The sequence below is a fragment of the Phaethon aethereus genome, assembly GCF_964289735.1.
Source record: "Phaethon aethereus genome assembly, chromosome: 17".
Lineage (NCBI taxonomy): Eukaryota > Metazoa > Chordata > Aves > Phaethontiformes > Phaethontidae > Phaethon > Phaethon aethereus.
Genome location: NC_138593.1, coordinates 11,580,654 through 11,599,480, shown reverse-complemented (window position 1 = coordinate 11,599,480; position 18,827 = coordinate 11,580,654). Strand labels below are relative to the sequence as shown.

Genomic DNA, 18,827 nt, shown 5'->3' with positions numbered 1-18,827 from the left:
CATGCTTACAATTGAATAAAAAGCTTTATCTGTAGCTCGTATTTATGGCTGGTTGTCTGATATTTTACCTCTAAGATAGTGTGTGGGATCTAGCGAAAGGCATATGTATACTTTTTCCTTGCATCTTTAATTTTGTCTGAAGTAGAATGAAGCTAGTCTCTCTTGCTAAGTTCCTAGCAGATTTTGCAAGGTGGGTAAGAAAGTACTCGTGCAATAGACTTGCACAGAGTTGTAGAAATAGCATTAGTTTGATGCACAGCTTAGTAACTGGTGCTGAAGAGTAGGGGGGAATCTTCCCTGAAAACGTTGCCTTTCTGAATGAGAGAAGAAACTGAGAAGCTGAGTGCAGGTTCTCAAATATTCCATGGCCTTTCCTCTGAGAAGAAAGGCTAATTATCCTCAGGTCCTGGCCAAATTCATTGAAGAACCTACATGTTTTAGTGCTTTTTTAGGAACATGGGATTGAAGTATTTTTGTGCTTTTCTTCTCTGAGTAGTATTGCCTAAATCTGAGGAAGCCGTGCATGTGGACTCACTTGTTAATATGAGCAGCTTGTAGAAATTCGTGCTGGAAGATGCCAGTACAATTTAATGTAATTAATAATTCCAAGTAGTTTCCCTATAGCTGTGTGTTCCTAGCACTATAGGCTCAGGTCTGGTATCTTCTAGACCACACCTATATTAGCAGCCTGGTGTGGTGTCTGTAGAATTGCATAAAGAGTTGAGCATGCTCTTTTCACAGCTGTTGTGCTGGAAGCGTTTTGGTGCTCTGTTCTTGTACTGTGTGATACACAAAAGTATATAGTACCCCCATAGTCAGAAAAATAGTGATAGCTTCTTTGTAGTCCGCTTCTTGAGTTCACCTATTGACTGTTGAGTCTCTTACATGTCTTGGGCTTCTTCAAACCCTTTGATAACCCAGGAATTAATCTCTTTTTCATATCACTGGACATATCTGTTTATTTTCAGCAGGTCTGTGAGGGAGAGAGAAAGTCGTACCAGAAAGAGCTCTAGTTCCTATGACGTTTCATGCAGCCCTTCTCTGCAGAGCCGCACGCTGCCCCCAGAGGAGGTGAGGAGCCAGGCTTCTGATGACAGCTCACTGGGGAAGATCTCCAACATCCTGATGATCCCACGGCCTCATCTGCACCAGTATGAAGTCAGCAGCTCTTTGGGCTATACCAGCACCAGAGGTCAGCCTACGGCAGATGGAAAAGTACCTTAGGTGGTGAGAGGGGACAGAGAAGATGGAAGTTTGTGTTGGTCACTGCCAGGCCAGCGCAGGGGAGATGGTGCTTATATTAGCAGTTATGGTACACCTTTTCTGCAGCTCCAGCTATGGCTGGGTGTGTGCGTTCTCCCTTTGTTATCCTTGTCCAATTCCATTGCTTTTTTTAATTGGCTTGTCCTAAATAGAAGTGTCCTGACCCTGATTTGCTGTTTTCCCTTGCCTATTGCCGCCTTTAATATTTGACTATTCTCCTGTGCCCATCTGCAAATGTGGACATATACAAGTAACTTCATATTTTCCAGGTCACCTATAATCTGTCAAATGAAAATTGGCCTTAGTAGTGAGCCCTGGGGGACCCTGCATATAATTTCTCTCTATGGGTATTTGTTGTCATTAAGAGTCACTTTCTGGATCTTTCCTTTTGACAACGTACTGCTGAGCTGTCTTGGTGTGTTAGCAGTGATGATGGTCTCCTATTTTTTTTCTTTCAATTTAATTTTGTCCTCAGACAGTATGTGGTATCTTCCACAATCCAAACTCATTTCTAGGTAAATTGTGTTCCTCCTGCAATTGCTTGATGTTCTGTAAATTCTGTCCCTGAAGGGTCTTTATGCTTTTTTTTCATGTCATGCTGTGTGACACCTAATACTTATTTTGTGTGACACCTAATACCATATTTATCCTGTTACAGGAATTACATTTACTGGTGTGGAACTGCTGTCACACAGTGTACTTCACTTTACATTTATTTTTCGCATATTTCTCTGCTGTCAGTTAATATACACTTTTTTCTTTTGGTAACTCCTTCAGTTTGAAGGATAGTCTTCTGACAGAGCTGAAGGTGCACAACTGAATGGGCATGTGTGTGGAATAGGACTGGCGGGGAAGGAAGTGAGAGTAACTGGGATTTTTTACCTGTTCTGCTTGGCGGTATAGAGTGGTCAATGAGACCCTTTGCTTTAGGATTTCCATTTGTTGAACAGAGTAAATGCTGCTTAGTCATCTCGTTTATTTTTTTCTCCTGTTTCTAAGTAAGTGCACTTCTACGTTGAACAGTAACGACTAACTGATAGCTTGCTGAGATCTTGTGTCCCCTGTCTTCTGGAAATAATCCCTTATTTCAGTGGTCAGATCTGGACGTTAGAAAAAATGAATGTTGGTCAGTTGTACTTTCTGCTGTGTCTTTGGTACTCATCCTGAAGTTTCTGGTGTGTCAGTCTTGATTTCTCAGGAATTGTCAAAGCTCTGAGTAATTCTTCATAATTGACTTAGCAAGTGGTTTTTTTATGGCTTCATTAGAGTAAAGTGACAGAGTATACAGCAATGGTGTAATGGCAGATGAAATCACATTCTTTCTTATCTGGATTCTTGTTTACATTGTAATTTGCGGACCGGATTCCAATTGCTTCAGCTTCTCTCCCTGCCTACTCCTCACCTCTCCTTATTCCCACTTACCCTGGGGAATCTTTGTATCCCGAAGTGATTCATTCTCTTTTGCTTGGCTTCTGTGTGATCTCACACTGACTTTAAGTTGTGTTTTCTAGATGTCCTTGAGAACATGCTGGAGTCTCAGCAGCGTGACTCCAGTGCCCCTGGGAGGTTCCATGTTGGCAGCGCAGAATCCCTGCTGCACGTTCGGCCTGGGGGATATACACCCCAGCGAGCACTGATAAACCCCTTTGCCCCATCCCGCATGCCCATGAAACTTACGTCTAACAGGAGGCGCTGGATGCACACTTTTCCTGTGGGTAAGTCTGTTTTGTGGCACATTAGGTTGCTGTTACTTTTTCCTTGTACAAGCATTAACACAACAAGAGAACCAATGTGAACTCTGGTGTCTTGAAGTACTCTGTACTATAACAGAGGTTGAACTAAGTGTATAGGTTTGATAAATCAGAGATTCTCTTTTGAAAATATTACCATCTGTTGGCAAACTTGCAGCATCAGGTACCATGGAATAATCTTATAGTAGACAGAGGCTGTTGAAGTGAATCATAACTATCATTGGGGTTGACTTTCAGATCCTGAATTGTTCTCATATTTGTTTAGCGTCTTGTAAGTAGGCTCTCCAAAATGTTTAAAAGAATATGCTGCTTCGCTGGCTTCAGAGAGGATGCCAGAGGCTCAAGTCTTTGAAGAGTTCATAAACATGCCTTCTTAATTTCCATTAGCTAGCATTGCCTGTGCTGTTGACAAAAGGAGGGTACAAGCAACTGAAGAATCGATGCAGATGTGGTGATTAATGATCAAACTCTAACTGTATAGGTCCATCAGGAGAAGCTATCCAGATCCATCATCAAACCCGTCAGAATATGGTGGAAATGCAGGGCAATGGGCAGCAGGATTTGACACATTCCTCTGCTGAGCTGCTGGAGCTGGCTTACCATGAGGCAACTGGCAGGTGAGGTCTTTAGGATGAATCTGTGTAGACTTTGCATGAACATCCCTTTTCCTTAAAATTTTCTATATGTTACAGTAAGGCAGATGATACAGTATAGGTTTTGATCTGTAAATTTAATAATACATTGTTCCGGTGCCATATAAGCAGTATATACTTTAATATATATTATATATATACTTAAAGCTCTTTGTCAAAGCTGGAGATGGTTTACCTTCCCTAATTTGGGGAAGGTGGTAGTTATCACAGAGAGTTTGCAGTGCATGAGCAATACAATGCATCATTCATGGAATTCTTCAAAATTGCCTTATAAAAGCCTGTGTCTTTAATTCTTGACTTATTATCCTAGTAGCTGTGACCTTCATCCCAGAATAGAATGTTTTTTAGCACAGGGCATAGCTTTGCCTCACGGTAACTGTTGAGCAATTTCAGTGCTATCCATTCAGTCCTGTCTTCCCCATGCTGGTAAGAAATACAGCTATCATAAACATCAGGGATGGATTGCAAATTAAAATACCTGTGTTGGTAAACTAGTTTGCTTTCAAAAAACAAGCGTTGGTCAGTGTTGGGAGCTTATATTGGTTGTTGGCTCTGAGAAGCAAAAAAGACCCCAGTGTTCTGGCATGTGGCATGATTGTGGGGAGGCTGTTTTTACCGTGAGAGAAGTTAGATTGTTCACTTCACCTAAGCCATTTTTCAAGCTGCACAGCTGTTCTCCAATCTCTAGATATTCTTACCTGTTTTTTATCTGGTTATTCTTGTATTGACAACACTTCGTCCATGTTTTTCACTCATTATTAAATGTTGTTTACCAAAAATATTTTGTTAGCTTAGGCAACTTTAGAATTGCCAGTAAGTTTCTTTCTTTCATCATTAACTTTGGTATCTTTCCTGCTATGTGTTCCTTTCCTCTTGCATGCTTATAGAAATTAGTGTTACATATTGTTTCTGGATGTCCAGGGTGAGTGAGGACACTGTTGGTATCCTCTGCCTTTTTCATTTCAGGGCTTATTTTTCCTGCTATCTTCAAGCAGTCCTTCATGAAATTGTACTGTCTAATTATTCTTTTATGCCTTTTTTTTTCCCCCTTTCATAGGGAAACTGTTGTCCTATGTTTTACTTTGTATTGTCCTTTTGGATACTCTGATCTCTGTGTTGCGTAATTTTAGTAATACATCATCCTCACCAATTTTGTTCCCTAGTTCTAATTTTAAAAAATTATTGCCTTTTTATTACTTCATAAGTACATCCTAGTGTGCTGAAGTATCTTGTCATTAATGCAGGTCTCTTGTGTCATATTCTTGATAATTCTTTTTCTGGATCTCTTTATGGTCTCTGTGGATGACATACTCATCCAAAGACATTTCCTTAGTCTGGAATATTGGTTCTATAGACCATGAAATCAGATCTGTAAATAACTAGCTAAGTTTTATTTCTCTCCTGGGGGGTATATGAGTTGCTGGTTCTCCACTGTCCTGCGAATATAGTGCATTGGTTATTGCTAGAGACAAAGAACAAGCAGTATGGAATGTTTTTACAGCCTTCTCTGTGCTGCTTTTGTGCCTGTTACTATCTCTGCAAACATCATTAAGAGCATGGTTTTGCCACTGGCTCAGCTGAGACAGCAGGCTGGTTATTTGTTATTTGTTATATCAGCTCTTGCTAAAAGCAAGCAATGGCATGACTGAGGAAAGCTCGTATAATACAGGCTATTTTGTTTTCCTCCAGACATACCAGCTCGCGGCATCCAGGTGACAGTACCTCTTTCCTGAGCTTCAGCGGAACAGAAGAGTACTCTAATGGTCTGGCTGGCAGCAACAGTGCAGGTAACAAAGCAACGATAGAGCATGGAGTTAGGAGGGAAGGCCCTTCCTTATTAGCAGTGACAAATTAATAGAACCAGAAGTCATGGAAGGTGGGGTGGACCAGGCATTACAAACTAGAAAGAATCAATAATGGAAAAACAATTTTCAACTTTGAGTGATCTGTTAGTGCTCTTACATGGACTTTTTGGTGTGTGGTAGTTTTTGTAGATAATTTGTTGTTTTGAATTGTTTGTTTGTTTAATGTGTCTCTGCTTCTCTAGGTATATCTTTTAAACTTTAGATTCTAAAGATGCTCATTGTTTACACATGATAAGCTCTGAGGCAGTTGCTTAGTTTCATAACAAAGCACTGACATCCAGACACAAAAAATAACTAAATATGCCCTGGTATTGTTCAGAACTTTTTTCCTGGGTGGAGTTGCCTTAAGGTGTCACCCTTTGGATTAAGAAACTTGTTTGAATATATATATTTAACACATATGAGATGGTGGAAAGAATGAAGTTTGGTCATATCTAGGTTTTGAGGGAAGCTGTAAAAAAGCAGTTTTATTTTGCATGGTAGCTTCTGGGATTCACTGTTTTGTAGAATTTCTTGTCCTTATCTACAAATGCACTTTCTCCAGATTTTAAGCACTTTGAACATGGTGCTTTTTATACCAAATGTTATTCACACAGCCTAAAATATTTCATCACGTTTTGAGAGAAGACATGTCTGTATTTTCATTTGAAGATGATCAGTCTGTCTTAACTTACCAAGAAACCTGAATTAGTGGAAAATCTCAACATTTCTTTTGAATCCGAAGTGGAACAACATGCCACACTAAGCATTCTATTCTGTTGTCTGGTTTTTTGTAACCTACCTTCCCATTTTATGGATGTGCTTTCTAGACAGGCAAATGGAAAAAAAATGTGATCTTTGGGCCTATAGCATTCAAGACTTCTGTTCCTTTTTGAAAACGAATTTAATTTTTTTTTTTAAATAAATTCATCCTTCTGAATTACATTTGGATGAAAACAATTGTTTTCCTCTAGGCTCATACCTTGAAGAGCCATAAAGAAGTTAGCAGACTTAATTTTCTTGTGTTTCTCTTGTCTTGTGTTCATGTAGTCGCATTAAAAGTGATATTGTTCTGTCATTTCCTTCTGTGGATTTCATCTGAATACATTTCATTTTCCTGCTGTACTCTTCCCCACCCTCAGCCTTCAGATAGACTTTGTTTGTTCTTGCAATTGCTAAACTGCATTTCAGCTGCTGGATACTATTTGCGCAACATAGATGCAGAGCATATCCTGGCAATAAACATGCTTGCGTTTTATAGAAGTTTTTTGTGTCTGTAAATTGGATATAAATCATGTATGTGGTGGAAGCTAATCTGTGTCTGTCTTTGAAAGTCGTTATGAGCACCTTCCCTGACTAAACGCCCTCAGCCATCTGTAGCTGCCAAACTGTGAGTCAGAGATTTGACTTATGTTTCTCCCTTATGGTTTGAGTCACCTGTGAAATGAAACAGTCCTTTTCTTTTTTTTCCAATTTATTTCCAAAAATATAATTTCTCAGTGAGTCTGGTTCTCCTCTGCTGCCCACAGCATGTTTTGCTGCAACATGGGCTTCACAGTGAAAAATTACCCCATCTATTTACATTGATGGTCAGTATGTTGTCTCTATTCTCCAGCAGATGGTAGATGATAGTTCAGAGCAAATAAATCTTGTTGCAATTCCCTAACTAGGTGGCAGATGGCATCAGTGGAGTTGGTGAAAGATGAATGCCAATTTGAGCCAGCTCCTGTAGTGTTTTACTGGCATCATCGTGGAAGCAGATAACCATCCTTTCTGTTAGTAAATGCTACTTAGAATCTAACAGCTATGATGTTCATACCAGTTTCCTGGATAAATCTACATAAGCTAGTTTTATAAAAATGGCTCCTTTTAAATGTTTGGGGGCCTCCTGAAGTTTGTATTTTGATAAATGCCTTTTAAGCCAGCGATTTTTCTTTTCCCTTAGCTGCTCATTTCTTCTCATGTGCCACAACAGCTGTTTATACAGCTACATGGTGAACCAGCTCAGGGAACTGATCCAAATGCAGAGTAACTGGGGTTTTTCTTTGCTGTATGGATTATTTCACTGTAACTCCACAAATATTGATGGAAATACAGCAGACAAATGTGAAATGGGGACTAGGAAGAACTGATCAAGGGGTACCATAGCATCACGTTGGCTTAGTGTTCACTGAGCTGTAGTTTTAATATCTCTTTTCTGGGTTAATAGGCTGCTTAGAATGGATCATTTGGCAGTGAGAAAAATCATAGTGTCTTAAGTCCTAATCAAAACCTAAATGTAAATGTTCATTAGTCTTAAGTCCCTTATTAGTTTTTATTTAAGTTAGTACAAACTGAATAAACTGAATTTTGCTCAAAAACCGAGCATCTCTTCAATAGCTATCGTTTTCTCTCCTTTCACAATGAATAAAGACTTCTTTACTATTCTTTGTTAGAGAAGTATGGACCAAGGTATATCTCACAGGTTGAAACATAATGGAAGTTGATGCCTTTTCAGAACTTGGTAGTTTTAAACAGTCTATAATTAATATATTGGACCTATTTAGGGGCACTGAAGGCTTAATTAATACTTTTCAAATTTTTAGCATGGCAAGGGATAACGAGGTAATTTGTAGTTGCTGAATCAAGAAGATCAACTGTTTATTTTGTCTTCTCCCTGCCCCCTGGCAGAGCAGTGCGATGTATACTGGTAGTTTATGGATAAAAATGTGGGAATTGGAGTAAATCTGTATTGTAATTTTCATAAATAACTTAGACTCTTTAGAGTCTTAGATAATTAGAATCTTATATATGGGTTCCCTTCTCCAGTCAGGTGAAAGTCTTATGATTTCCTTTCTTGCTGCTCCTGTGTATTATGAAATTGTTCCTCTTAACTTATCCCTTGTTCATAAAATGAGAAAACCAATACGAAAGATGCTGGGTTTGGGTACTGAATGTATTTAAAAGTACTTAGCTGCGGAGACCTTGAGATTAGCAAGTTAATTAATTACAGCTGACTCTTCTTTTTTTTTCTTAGTTGCTTTTTTATGGCATCTGCTTTTCAAGATGTGTTTCACCATTTTGGGGAGGTTGTTTTTGCTTGTTTTTTAGCTACTGAACAATTCTAATGAGATGTTCGAATTTCATCCAAGATGTCTCTCTCTTTTTTCCTCATTAGTTGGCTTTGCGTATTTTTCTGCTGTGCAGAACCCTGAGTTCTTTCCAAGGAGAGAAATGCCATATTCTTTAAAAATTTGCATGCTTTTGATTTATTATTATTTGAAATGAGAGTGAAGTGCGTAACTGCTTAAAATAAAATACTTATTTCTTTCTTGTAGGGATGAACCTCAAAACTCAGAACAAGGATTCATTGGAAGATGCTGTCTCTAACTCCCCAGATCCAAGTAAGCAGGAGAAAGGTTTGGAAAAGAGTTTGCGTAGATGGGAAGATAGGGAGGGAAAGGGCATATACATACATAGAGGTATCGGGAGGTGGTAGGCAAGAAACTGAGAAGCCTGCTTGGCTTTTGGCAGTAGTTTATTTTGTCCTGTGGTAGTTTGCAGGATCTCCCTGTACTGTGTGTCACTGTGACTGCAGTTCTGTATCTCTTAAGAATATATGAAACTGGTTGTCATATTACATCTGAAATTCTTTCCTTACCAGACACTACTATGCAAAAAGCTAAAGCTGCTGAACTCTTACCTAACTCAATATGAAAAGTTTGCTTGGCATCAGCTAATTGAAGCAGAAGTAGTGCAGTCAGTTTCTGAAATGACAAATTTCTGAAGTTGGTGCTGTTTACTGAGAAATATTTGTCTTCCATCTAATACAGAAACAATTGTGTGACTGCTTAAGAAAATGTTTTTGTTATAGCAATCTCTCCTGTATTACTTTCTTGTGCAGTGTTCTTGCCATTAATGTTAACATCTTTATAGTAACATAGCTTTTTGTCTGTAAGACCTCTATGACAAGAAATGAAGAATTAGTAGTTGGCAAAGTGCCTTGATAGTGATTGTTTGAGGCAGGTTAGCATGTAGTGCAGTAGTGAACTGATGATTTGATATAATTTATAATCTTGAAACTGCAACATAACTCTAGGAAAGGGTGTGGGGAAGGATTGCTTTCCAAGTTACTATTTTTCTGGTCTTCCCACCCCTCTGGATCTGTCTTCTGTTTTTATAACTGTAGAAATACTCCGCCTTCTGCTGTTGTACTATTCCAGAAAGAAGCTGGTCTGTCGTTCTTTCTCTGCTCATCCTCAGCTCTTTCTGCAGTTGTCTAGGGTGCAAAGCTGGTCTGATTTTCTCGTTCAGACTTGGAATGTTGATCTGTTTTATTAATAATGAGTAACTGCACTTGACTTGCTGTAATTTTGGAGGAGCGATGGCTCTGTCAGCTCTAGCTTTCAATCAGCAGAAAGTTAGATGTGTTAATTTGAATGCCATTTGCATGATGGGATTGAATTAGCATGTGCGCTGCATTGTTTAACAAACTCTGTCTCTTTCTCTCTCTCCCTTCTTCCCGTCCTACTTTCCTTTTCCCTTCCCATTCCATCCCCTTTTTGTCTCTGTTGACTTTATGCCAACTCTGTTCTTGTCCCTCATTCTTTTTAACTTTCCTCTTCATACACTTCTTTCATCTCCCTCTGCACCCTGTGTTTTCATGGGTGACCATATATGCCCCCATTGTCTGCCCCCCAATGATACAACGAGGCAGTTCTGACGCTGTCTGCTCCCCCCGTAGTGCCAGGCTTCTGTTGTACAGTTGGAGTGGACTGGAAATCTCTCACTACTCCGGCATGTCTCCCTCTTACCACGGACTACTTCCCTGACCGTCAGAGCCTGCAGAATGATTACACTGAGGGTTGCTACGATCTCCTCCCAGAAGCTGACATTGACAGGTTTGGCCAGCACCTTCTCTGTAAAGTAACTTGAATTGAATCAAAGCGCTTAAGGCGCGGGTGATGGAAGAGGAACACTTCGGAGACTGTATAAGAGAAAGATTAATTGCTAACATAGTTAGCAGCAGAATACTTAGATTTTTCTCTTCTCAGTGGTAACTTTGCAACTTTTCTGATGCTACCATCTGACAGTATTGTGTTCTGTAGATTTTATGCTAGAAGTTATTTGCGTATAAAATTTTACATCTCTTCCTATTGTGTTTCAATCAAAAAAATCAACCTCAAGCTATCATCTTTGTTAACCTGTTTTCTAGGAAGTATTTTGGAAACACTAAATGAGCAAATGCATGTGTTTGCGCAGTATTTAAGATGCATGTCCTCACTTTCAAGGGTATTTAGTTTAAAGAATCTTGGTGGAAAATAGTGTTAGTGAGATAAGCAGAGCTTCTTGGCTTGTCTTGGAGGTCTCTAGTAACTATTCTTTAATAGGGTTGGTTTGGGTTTTTTTCTGAAGCTGTCTCATCATCTTAAACATTTTTCAAACTTTCCACAACTTGTAACACATCAGAAGGACCTGTTCCTGTTGCAGCTTTATGGGAACAAAACAAAAGTATTAGTCAGGGCAATGGGAATACATAGGAAATAGCAGAATTAATGAAGAAGCACCTAAAAGAAATGTCAAATATCCCTTTATAGCAGGAGGGCAAAGTTCAGGGCAGAGGTAATTTTAAAGATGCCATAGTGATGCATCTTTTAATCTCTCTCTGCTTTAGACTTCCCGCTGTGGGAGAGGGTGGAGCATTGCCTGTGCACTTGCAGTTCTGAGCTCTGCTGGACATTTACAAACTGCACTGAGATTCTCTGCAAAATGCTGTAAAAGTGATCATTGGTAAATTTATTGGAAGTTTAACAACTGTTGTAAGCACATTTGTTACTAGTTGCAAAACTGCTTTCAAAGGCATTAATAAGTGTTGCCAGACAGCTAATCATCATCTGTTTAAAACAGAGAGGTGCCCATTTTTCTCTCCTGTTCCTGCAGGTTGGTTTTCACAGGCAGAGGGCTCCACTTGCACAAAGCCCAGTGCAGGCAGAGATCCTCAATTAGGAAATGCAGAGCTAAGAATAGGTGTGTGGTCAGCTTCCTTATTCTAGTCTCCTTAACCTTTGTGTTCAGGAGAGATGAGGAAGGAGTGCAGATGACAGCCCAACAGGTGTTTGAGGAGTTTATTTGTCAGCGTCTCATGCAAGGCTATCAAATTATTGTGCAATCCAAACCACAGAAGCCAGCCACAACTGTGCCACCCCCACTCAGCAGCAGTCCCCTTTACAGTCGAGGTGAGTGACTTTGTATTGACAATTCAGTCTGTTGTCTTTTTCTCTCCTTCTGCTAATCCCAGTAACCTCTATGAATCAGGCATAGATGCTCATTGAAGCCCTCTGTTCTTTTTTTCTTTCTTTCTTTTTTTTTTTTCCCCTTGTTGTATGAAAATCTTTGCTGGGAGAGAGTCTGTCTGGGGCAGCACAAACAACTCGGCTGCATCATGAAGGGACAGCTGCAGGATTTTTGAACTGTAATAAGAAACTGGCCTCATATTCATGATGATGAGCCCAAATGAATTATGGCTTGAGTGCTGTTTCGGTGAATACATCTTAAACACAATTCATGTGCTGATTGCAGGGCAGGGACAACTCTAGAAGACAGACCCAAAGCTCCCGAATGTATGTATCTAGAAGCAGTTTCCTAACTCTAAAATAGCTGTGAAGGTCCCATGTGTACAGGTGAAGTTTCATTGTCCTGAAACCATGAGTCAGCTAAACCTAGTTAAACCTCAGAGGACTGGAGTGGGTTGAGAGGGTTTCCTGTTCCCTTGAGAGAATCTGACTTACTGTTTGTCTTCTGACTTTTGTGGATATTCTCTAGACAAGTCAGCGTGATACAGTGCAGGTGATACACATGAATAGCATATAGTTGTTATTCACTGGTTTGGGAATGAGCAACAAGGCTCCTTGGTAAAGTCTCCAGCTTAAGTGGTTTGTTCCAGGAATGAAGCACAGAGAGGAAGCGAAAGTGGAGCCCAGCTTTCCTACTATCATACCCACCAGTTTCTCAACACTTCGTATTGTCTTTTTTCTAGTGCTGACTAGAGAAGGTCTATATTGGTGGTATATGAATTGTGAATGCCCTTCTTCTTCAGTTGTGATACTAGCAAATCTTAGCTGTAAGAACAGAAGGCTAATTGTGCATATGTCCCTTAAAAAAGTGGCCTGAAAGATGTCTTGTAGTTTGTCTTGAGTTTAGAAGCCCAATTCTGGGGTCTCTTTCTATAGGTACAGTTTGTTGACAAAGTTCTGACTATTGCAGTAAGCTGAAAGGGGGTGTGTTTTGCTTTTTACAATTAGGTCTTGTATCAAGAAATCGACCTGAGGAAGAAGATCAGTACTGGCTGAGTATGGGCCGAACTTTCCACAAAGTAACATTAAAAGACAAAATAATTACTGTGACTCGATACCTGCCAAAGTGAGTATCTCTCTGGTTGAGCAGTTTGCTATTGATGTTCAGATGAACATGCTTTTCCAGCTGTCTGTACTTGCTTGTAGAACCTTCTTTCTTTTTAGGAGAAAAGTATTGCTATTGATGATGCTGAGATTAAAGTATGTGTTTTCTCTTTCAGGTATCCATATGAATCTGCTCAGATAAACTACACTTACAGCTTGTGCCCCTCACACTCTGACTCTGAATTTTTCTCGTGCTGGGTAGAATTTTCCCATGAGAGACTGGAAGAGTACAAGTGGAATTACTTGGATCAGTATATCTGCTCTGCTGGCTCTGAGGATTTCAGGTGAGATGTCCTTTTCCATCCAGGCTGTTCTGTGTCCTAATTGCCTCTTTTCCTTTTTGAGCTAAAATTTCTTCAACAAGTTCAACCCACAAATGCTCAGTACTCCAGGGAGAGTAACTGGCCTGCTTTCGCTTGGTGCTAGCAGCTGTTGCCTTGTAGGAATCTTACTCTGCGTTGCTGTTGCATTATCTGTTCTTTGATACAAAGTCTTGATCACAAAATTCAGTATGAACTATTTTTTTTCCTCTGCTACAAATGCAGAGAAATATGATGGCATTTTGTACCACACAGATGCTTTTCTTGGCTTCTTACTCATTTCTGGATCTGACTCAAAATTTCCATTTAGTTTTGAATCCATTGGAGGCTTGCTTGAGTCCTAGGCTTAGCTTGACTGTAGTCCTACTCCTAAGCTATGTAGAGCAGGGCTTTTTACTAGCAATGTGGAATACCTCCAGTAGTATCAATAGCCTTTTTGAGATCTTCTCTTAACAAAGCCAATCTTTCTGTCTCTTTGTTTCTTTTCGGGTCTCAATCAAAACGCTTCCCACTCTAAATGGGTACCTTTAAAATTCCTTTTTCTTTGCTTATTTTTAGAGAAAAAGCCCTTGTAGCCTATCTTTTCTGTTTATAGAAAAGAAAATATCTCTCTATGATATAATTATTCTGAAGATAGCCTTGTTTTCTTTTCTGCATATCAATGTTTTAATACTTCCCAGTGATACTCATCTTACTGACCATTCCTTTGCTTAATCTGCTCTTTCTCACTCAGGGATAGCAGAATGAGATTGTCACTATACTCACTGAAATTTACAGCAGATAGATACCTATTTTACTTACTGTAAAATCCTTCATAGGAAACTGTGCTGAACTCTGTCCTGTCTTCCATGTTGCTTCAGCCTTATTGAGTCATTGAAATTTTGGAGGACCCGCTTTCTGCTTCTGCCTGCCTGCATCAGTGCCACGAAGCGCATTACGGAAGGAGAAGTGCACTGCGATGTGTATGGTGACAAGCCCCGTTCTGATGAGGAGGAGTGGCAGCTCCTAGATGGATTCATTCGCTTTGTGGAGGGCTTGAATCGCATTCGTCGACGCCATCGGTCTGATCGAATGATACGAGTGAGTCAACTTTAGTTGGGTGAGAAGCTGAGTTTGAGTTTTATCTGAACCTTCTAATGAAGTATTAGCAAAGAGACCCTGAGACGATCCCAAGCAAGTTGGAGTATGTGTGGGTATTCATACATAAAGCACAGTGCTGACCAACATACTATATCAGATTTCAAATAGTATGGCCTTGTTAACACCTTGCTATTCTTGAACTAAGTAAATTAATTAAATTTAGCTGGAATGGGTATCCCATGCTGCTGTGGCTGGAACCAGAATCAGAACAGTTACCTCAGTGAGAAGCCAAGCCAAGCTCTTCTGCATAGCGTAGCCATGCCTTAGCCTGTTGGTGCTCTTATTTTTTCCTCACCTGGTCTTCTCTTACCACAAGCCTGATGGTACCTCTTTGCAAATGTGCATTGCTTTGTGATGTGGATATGATTAGCCTGGACCCATTATTGCACCTTGTGATGCAGATAATTCATAAAAAGGGATCTGTGAGGTAGTTAAGCTGGTAAGTTCTAGCTGGGCTGTCTGTGTGCTGCAGACTTGGGAAAAGGATTGTGAAAAGAGAACCATATGGGTGAATTCCTGGTGAACAATATTTTCAAGAGTGATGAGAAACTGGTTAGTGTGTATCAAATTCTATTCCAATTCACACTCTGAATGGGGTAATTTATTTTGGAGCAAATCCACCCTTTCCAAAATAACATCCATTTTATTTTGAGAATAGCATCCATACAAGACACTAGGCTGTTCCATTCACTCTGTAACTATGGTTTAAATCCCCTTTTAAAGCATACCTAATACATCTCTGCTGACGTGAGGCGGTGTGTTGTTCTTGCTTACTAGTCAAGCTGAGTTTGACTAAGTCTGTGCTTTCATTTTTCCTTTGTTAGAAAGGGTCTGCCATGAAAGGCTTGCAGATTGCTGGTCCAATTCCCACCCACTCTCTGGAGCAGTCTGGGCCTCCCATTGGGAAGAAAGGAACCTCAGCACTCTCAGCTCTGCTGGAGATGGAAGCCAGTCAGAAGTGAGTCTCTACAGCTAGGCTGTGTGAAGAGCATTAGAGCAGCCTTCCTACGGATCTTCCACCTGGGCTGGCTAAAGCAGATTTGGGGAACTTTTCCTTGAAGGAAGGGATGTGGGATCCTACTTCTTTAGTACCTTTGTGGCAGGGCTGGGGAGATACTGGGCTTTTCCAGTGACTTCCTTGAATTGTGTTTCCATTAATAGAAAAAATACCAAAGACTGGAAAGGAACATGGAGACTAGAGAAGTGTATGTCCAGTAATTTAGAAGGGGCATCTTTTTAAGTAGTATCTCAGTCTGTTACACATCAGATTTCCATCTATTTGTGACTTGCCGGTACAGTTGTATCCACATAAGAAGAGCTAAATTGGGATATAAGTGTACACAAGTACACCATACCAGTTGAGTGGTCTCAGTATAAACATTGGGTAACAAACATAGCCTAAAGGAAATAGCTTGTTTGCACTGATAACATCTATTAAAATACCTGTGAAACTTCTGAGGTTCTTTGTCAGTATTGATCTAGAATGGTTCAGAGAACTAATACCAGATATTCTGTAAACACAATTGAAAACATTGCTGTTAAATATTAAAAATCATTTATGTATTTATTTTAATGATAAAGTAGCATTACACATGCATGATAGAACTTCAAGGGTCCATGTTGTTTATGTGAGGTAAAAAGCACTTGCAGAACATTGGATTGACTCTGTGCTTCTGTGTGGGAAAGCAAATGTCTGAAAATACAGTTGTAACTCTCTGCAATGGTTGCCTTCAAGTGGAAGCTGACACAGAGTATGTTTGAAGAAACTCTGGATTCCTTCCTTTTGTTTTAGGACACTAGGGGAACAGCAAGCAGCAATGCTTTCTGGGAAGAGCTCTGGGCAGCCTTTGGAGAGTGGGAGCATTGCTATCACACCCACCTTTATGGACAGCCCTCGTAAGGTAAAGACTTGCCGGTCTTTCTTTAGCTACTATTTTTACATAAGAATTTCTCAAATAATAGAAGATTATTTCTCTAAGCACATGGCTACATCATACCACAATTTACTCTCTAATCCAGCAAGGACCGGTCCTGTACTGGGGGTACCCTTAAGCCTTTGTGTGCAAGGGCATAAGAAGAGGTAGGGGCACAAACATCCTTCCATTCTTTAACACTGTGATGATGAGATGGAATCCCTGGGATGCTGTCTCGGTGTGTTTTGCTAATTTAAGTGGTATTTGTTAACTAGTTCATTTCCTTTTCCAATAACACATTTTGTTTCAGTTGGGGTTTGATTTTTAGATTTAGTATTACAGTGCTGTCTGCATCTATATGAAGGCTGTCTTTAAGAGTGAAATCAAGCTCTAGACTGTGACTGTGTGAAGCTTCAGTGGAATTTTAACAGCAGGAATTCCAGTCACTTGTATCTGCATAGAGGAAAGGATGTGTTCCTGAGTAGTGATTTAGATGTCATTCCTTCACTGGCAGGACTCCAGGCTGGAGAAAACTGTCTTCCTGGAGCTCTCTTAAGACACTTAAAGGCTGTGCTATTCCTCAGCCTTCCTGTGAACTGTCCTGTGAGTGCCAGGAGAGCAGAAACTCCACCTCCAAGTCCAACCAGAAATATTTGATTATTTTTTCTGTATTCTGGCATGAAGATCTTTCAGCAGAAGTAACAAGGAACTGAATGAAGATACAGCACTTGTGTGACCTGTCTTTGGGTTCAGCAGTTGAAGTATTGCAAAGGATAAGTTCACAGATTCCCCACTATCAACTTAACCATCTCTTTCAATATTTTACTCTTAGCATCTAGTGTTTTGACCTCCACCCTTTTGTGCCACACCAGGGACAAGCATTGTGTTATTCTGGAGTCCTGGATGTTGCTAGTTGAAGTGATAGTGTAACTGTAGTCATCTTAGTAATAGACACCTATTTCCAGAATGAGAGTGTTTCCAAAACACAGATCGGACTCGGAGCAGGCCGTGCTAGGCTTGGAAAAAGTAGGTGCACAAACTGACTTGAGGCATGTTTGCAAACTTCCAGATCATAATTCAGGCTTTGCATTCTCCTCTTCTACTATTTTGGAAAATCAACTTCCTCAGACTTCCCTCTTTAAATACAGGAATTGTAGATACCTCGTTCTACCAGTAAAACTGGTGAAAATTCCACGTAGGACACAGGACAGAAGAATGTTGTGTCTGATTGTTCTGCATGGCAGAGGGAAAAAGGGCAAAATTGGCTTCCTTAGCAATGAAACACTAGTGTGTTGGAAACAAAGTAGTAGACCTTGTGCTTACCAGCAAATGCTAATAAACAAATGCGATCTTGTGTAAATTTAAAAGTGACTATATTCAAAAGCCTCTCTGGAGGGCTAACTGGAGAATCTGGGAGAGTGCATTATCAACTGAAAGTCTTCCACGCTACAGTAGTAAACACTCCAACAAATATTTCCACATAGGGACTGAGAGAGAAGCAGTTGGGATCTCCAAATTGATGGCTCACATTTATTGGCAAGGTGCTGGTGGACAGGTAGCCTTATCGAGCAACTTTGTGCTCACTTGGAAACATCAGCAAGTGTGTGCCTCAGTTTCCAGGACAACACAACCCCATTAGGGCTCAGCAGCATGGGTATGTCTATTGGCTGTGCGGAGACTCACAGATGAAGTACTGACAAATTGTCACAGCTGTGTGCTCTGTCAGCAGCCAGGGGAGCAAGTGCTTTTCTAGGATGCTATTCAGTGCTGGAGTTATTCCAAAACAAAACTGAGCCACTGTCTCCACCTTTACTCTGATTCAGTGTAGAACTGACAAGTCACTTTGGCCAGTTACTGGGCGATACGGTGTGATTTTAACACAGTGAATTAGCTCGATGCATAATCTGTTTGGGAAGTCTTTGACCTTATGGATACACGGTGCCTGACTCTGCTTCTGCACTGCATAAATTGCCAGCCATGTAACCTTGGCATTGATTCTTTCCAGAAGATGTTTTATACCTACATACCAGGGTAAGCATCTTCTTAACTGCAGGCTAGACAAAATATTTTGCCTAGGAAACAGAATAAAAAATTGCAAATAGAGAATGAAAATCTAGTTGAGTTCCACTGCATTGTCTTATGTGATAAGAGAATCTTGACACATCTTTGAATAGCAGCCAGGGATAAATTCATCCAGGGTTTGCAAGTAGGCGGGGAACATAGCACAGGCAGTGTCTGTTTAATTTTGCATGAAGTGTTAAACACAGTGTTGGAAAGATCTTTGTGATGAATTTTTCTTCCCTTCCCTTTGCGCCATACCAGACCTGTATTTGAGAGGAAGAGTGTGCTTCCTGAAAAGAGCTGCTTTGCCTCTCCCTCTTTATCATATGAATGACTGACAGACTAGGAAAAAAAGCTGTCCTCCTTTGTATATTTGTCATTACACATGCAGTTCTACAGGTTTCTATATCACTATTCAACTTTGCATTTGGGATGGAAACCCGTGT

General features: G+C 40.2%; 1 protein-coding gene across 1 annotated transcript in view; it reads left to right on the top strand.

Annotated features, from left to right (window-relative positions):
* DEPDC5 (DEP domain containing 5, GATOR1 subcomplex subunit) overlaps nucleotides 1-18,827 on the top strand; it is a gene marked incomplete at both ends in the record, with an annotated part of 46,535 nt that overhangs the window by 13,890 nt on the left and 13,818 nt on the right. The window contains 12 exons of the mRNA XM_082007807.1: nucleotides 969-1,192; nucleotides 2,775-2,978; nucleotides 3,496-3,631; nucleotides 5,357-5,454; nucleotides 8,829-8,894; nucleotides 10,208-10,391; nucleotides 11,566-11,726; nucleotides 12,792-12,909; nucleotides 13,064-13,231; nucleotides 14,128-14,347; nucleotides 15,232-15,365; nucleotides 16,200-16,308. Coding sequence (XP_081863933.1) covers nucleotides 969-1,192; nucleotides 2,775-2,978; nucleotides 3,496-3,631; nucleotides 5,357-5,454; nucleotides 8,829-8,894; nucleotides 10,208-10,391; nucleotides 11,566-11,726; nucleotides 12,792-12,909; nucleotides 13,064-13,231; nucleotides 14,128-14,347; nucleotides 15,232-15,365; nucleotides 16,200-16,308 — 1,822 coding nt within the window. The remainder of the gene's footprint in view (nucleotides 1-968; nucleotides 1,193-2,774; nucleotides 2,979-3,495; nucleotides 3,632-5,356; nucleotides 5,455-8,828; nucleotides 8,895-10,207; nucleotides 10,392-11,565; nucleotides 11,727-12,791; nucleotides 12,910-13,063; nucleotides 13,232-14,127; nucleotides 14,348-15,231; nucleotides 15,366-16,199; nucleotides 16,309-18,827) is intronic.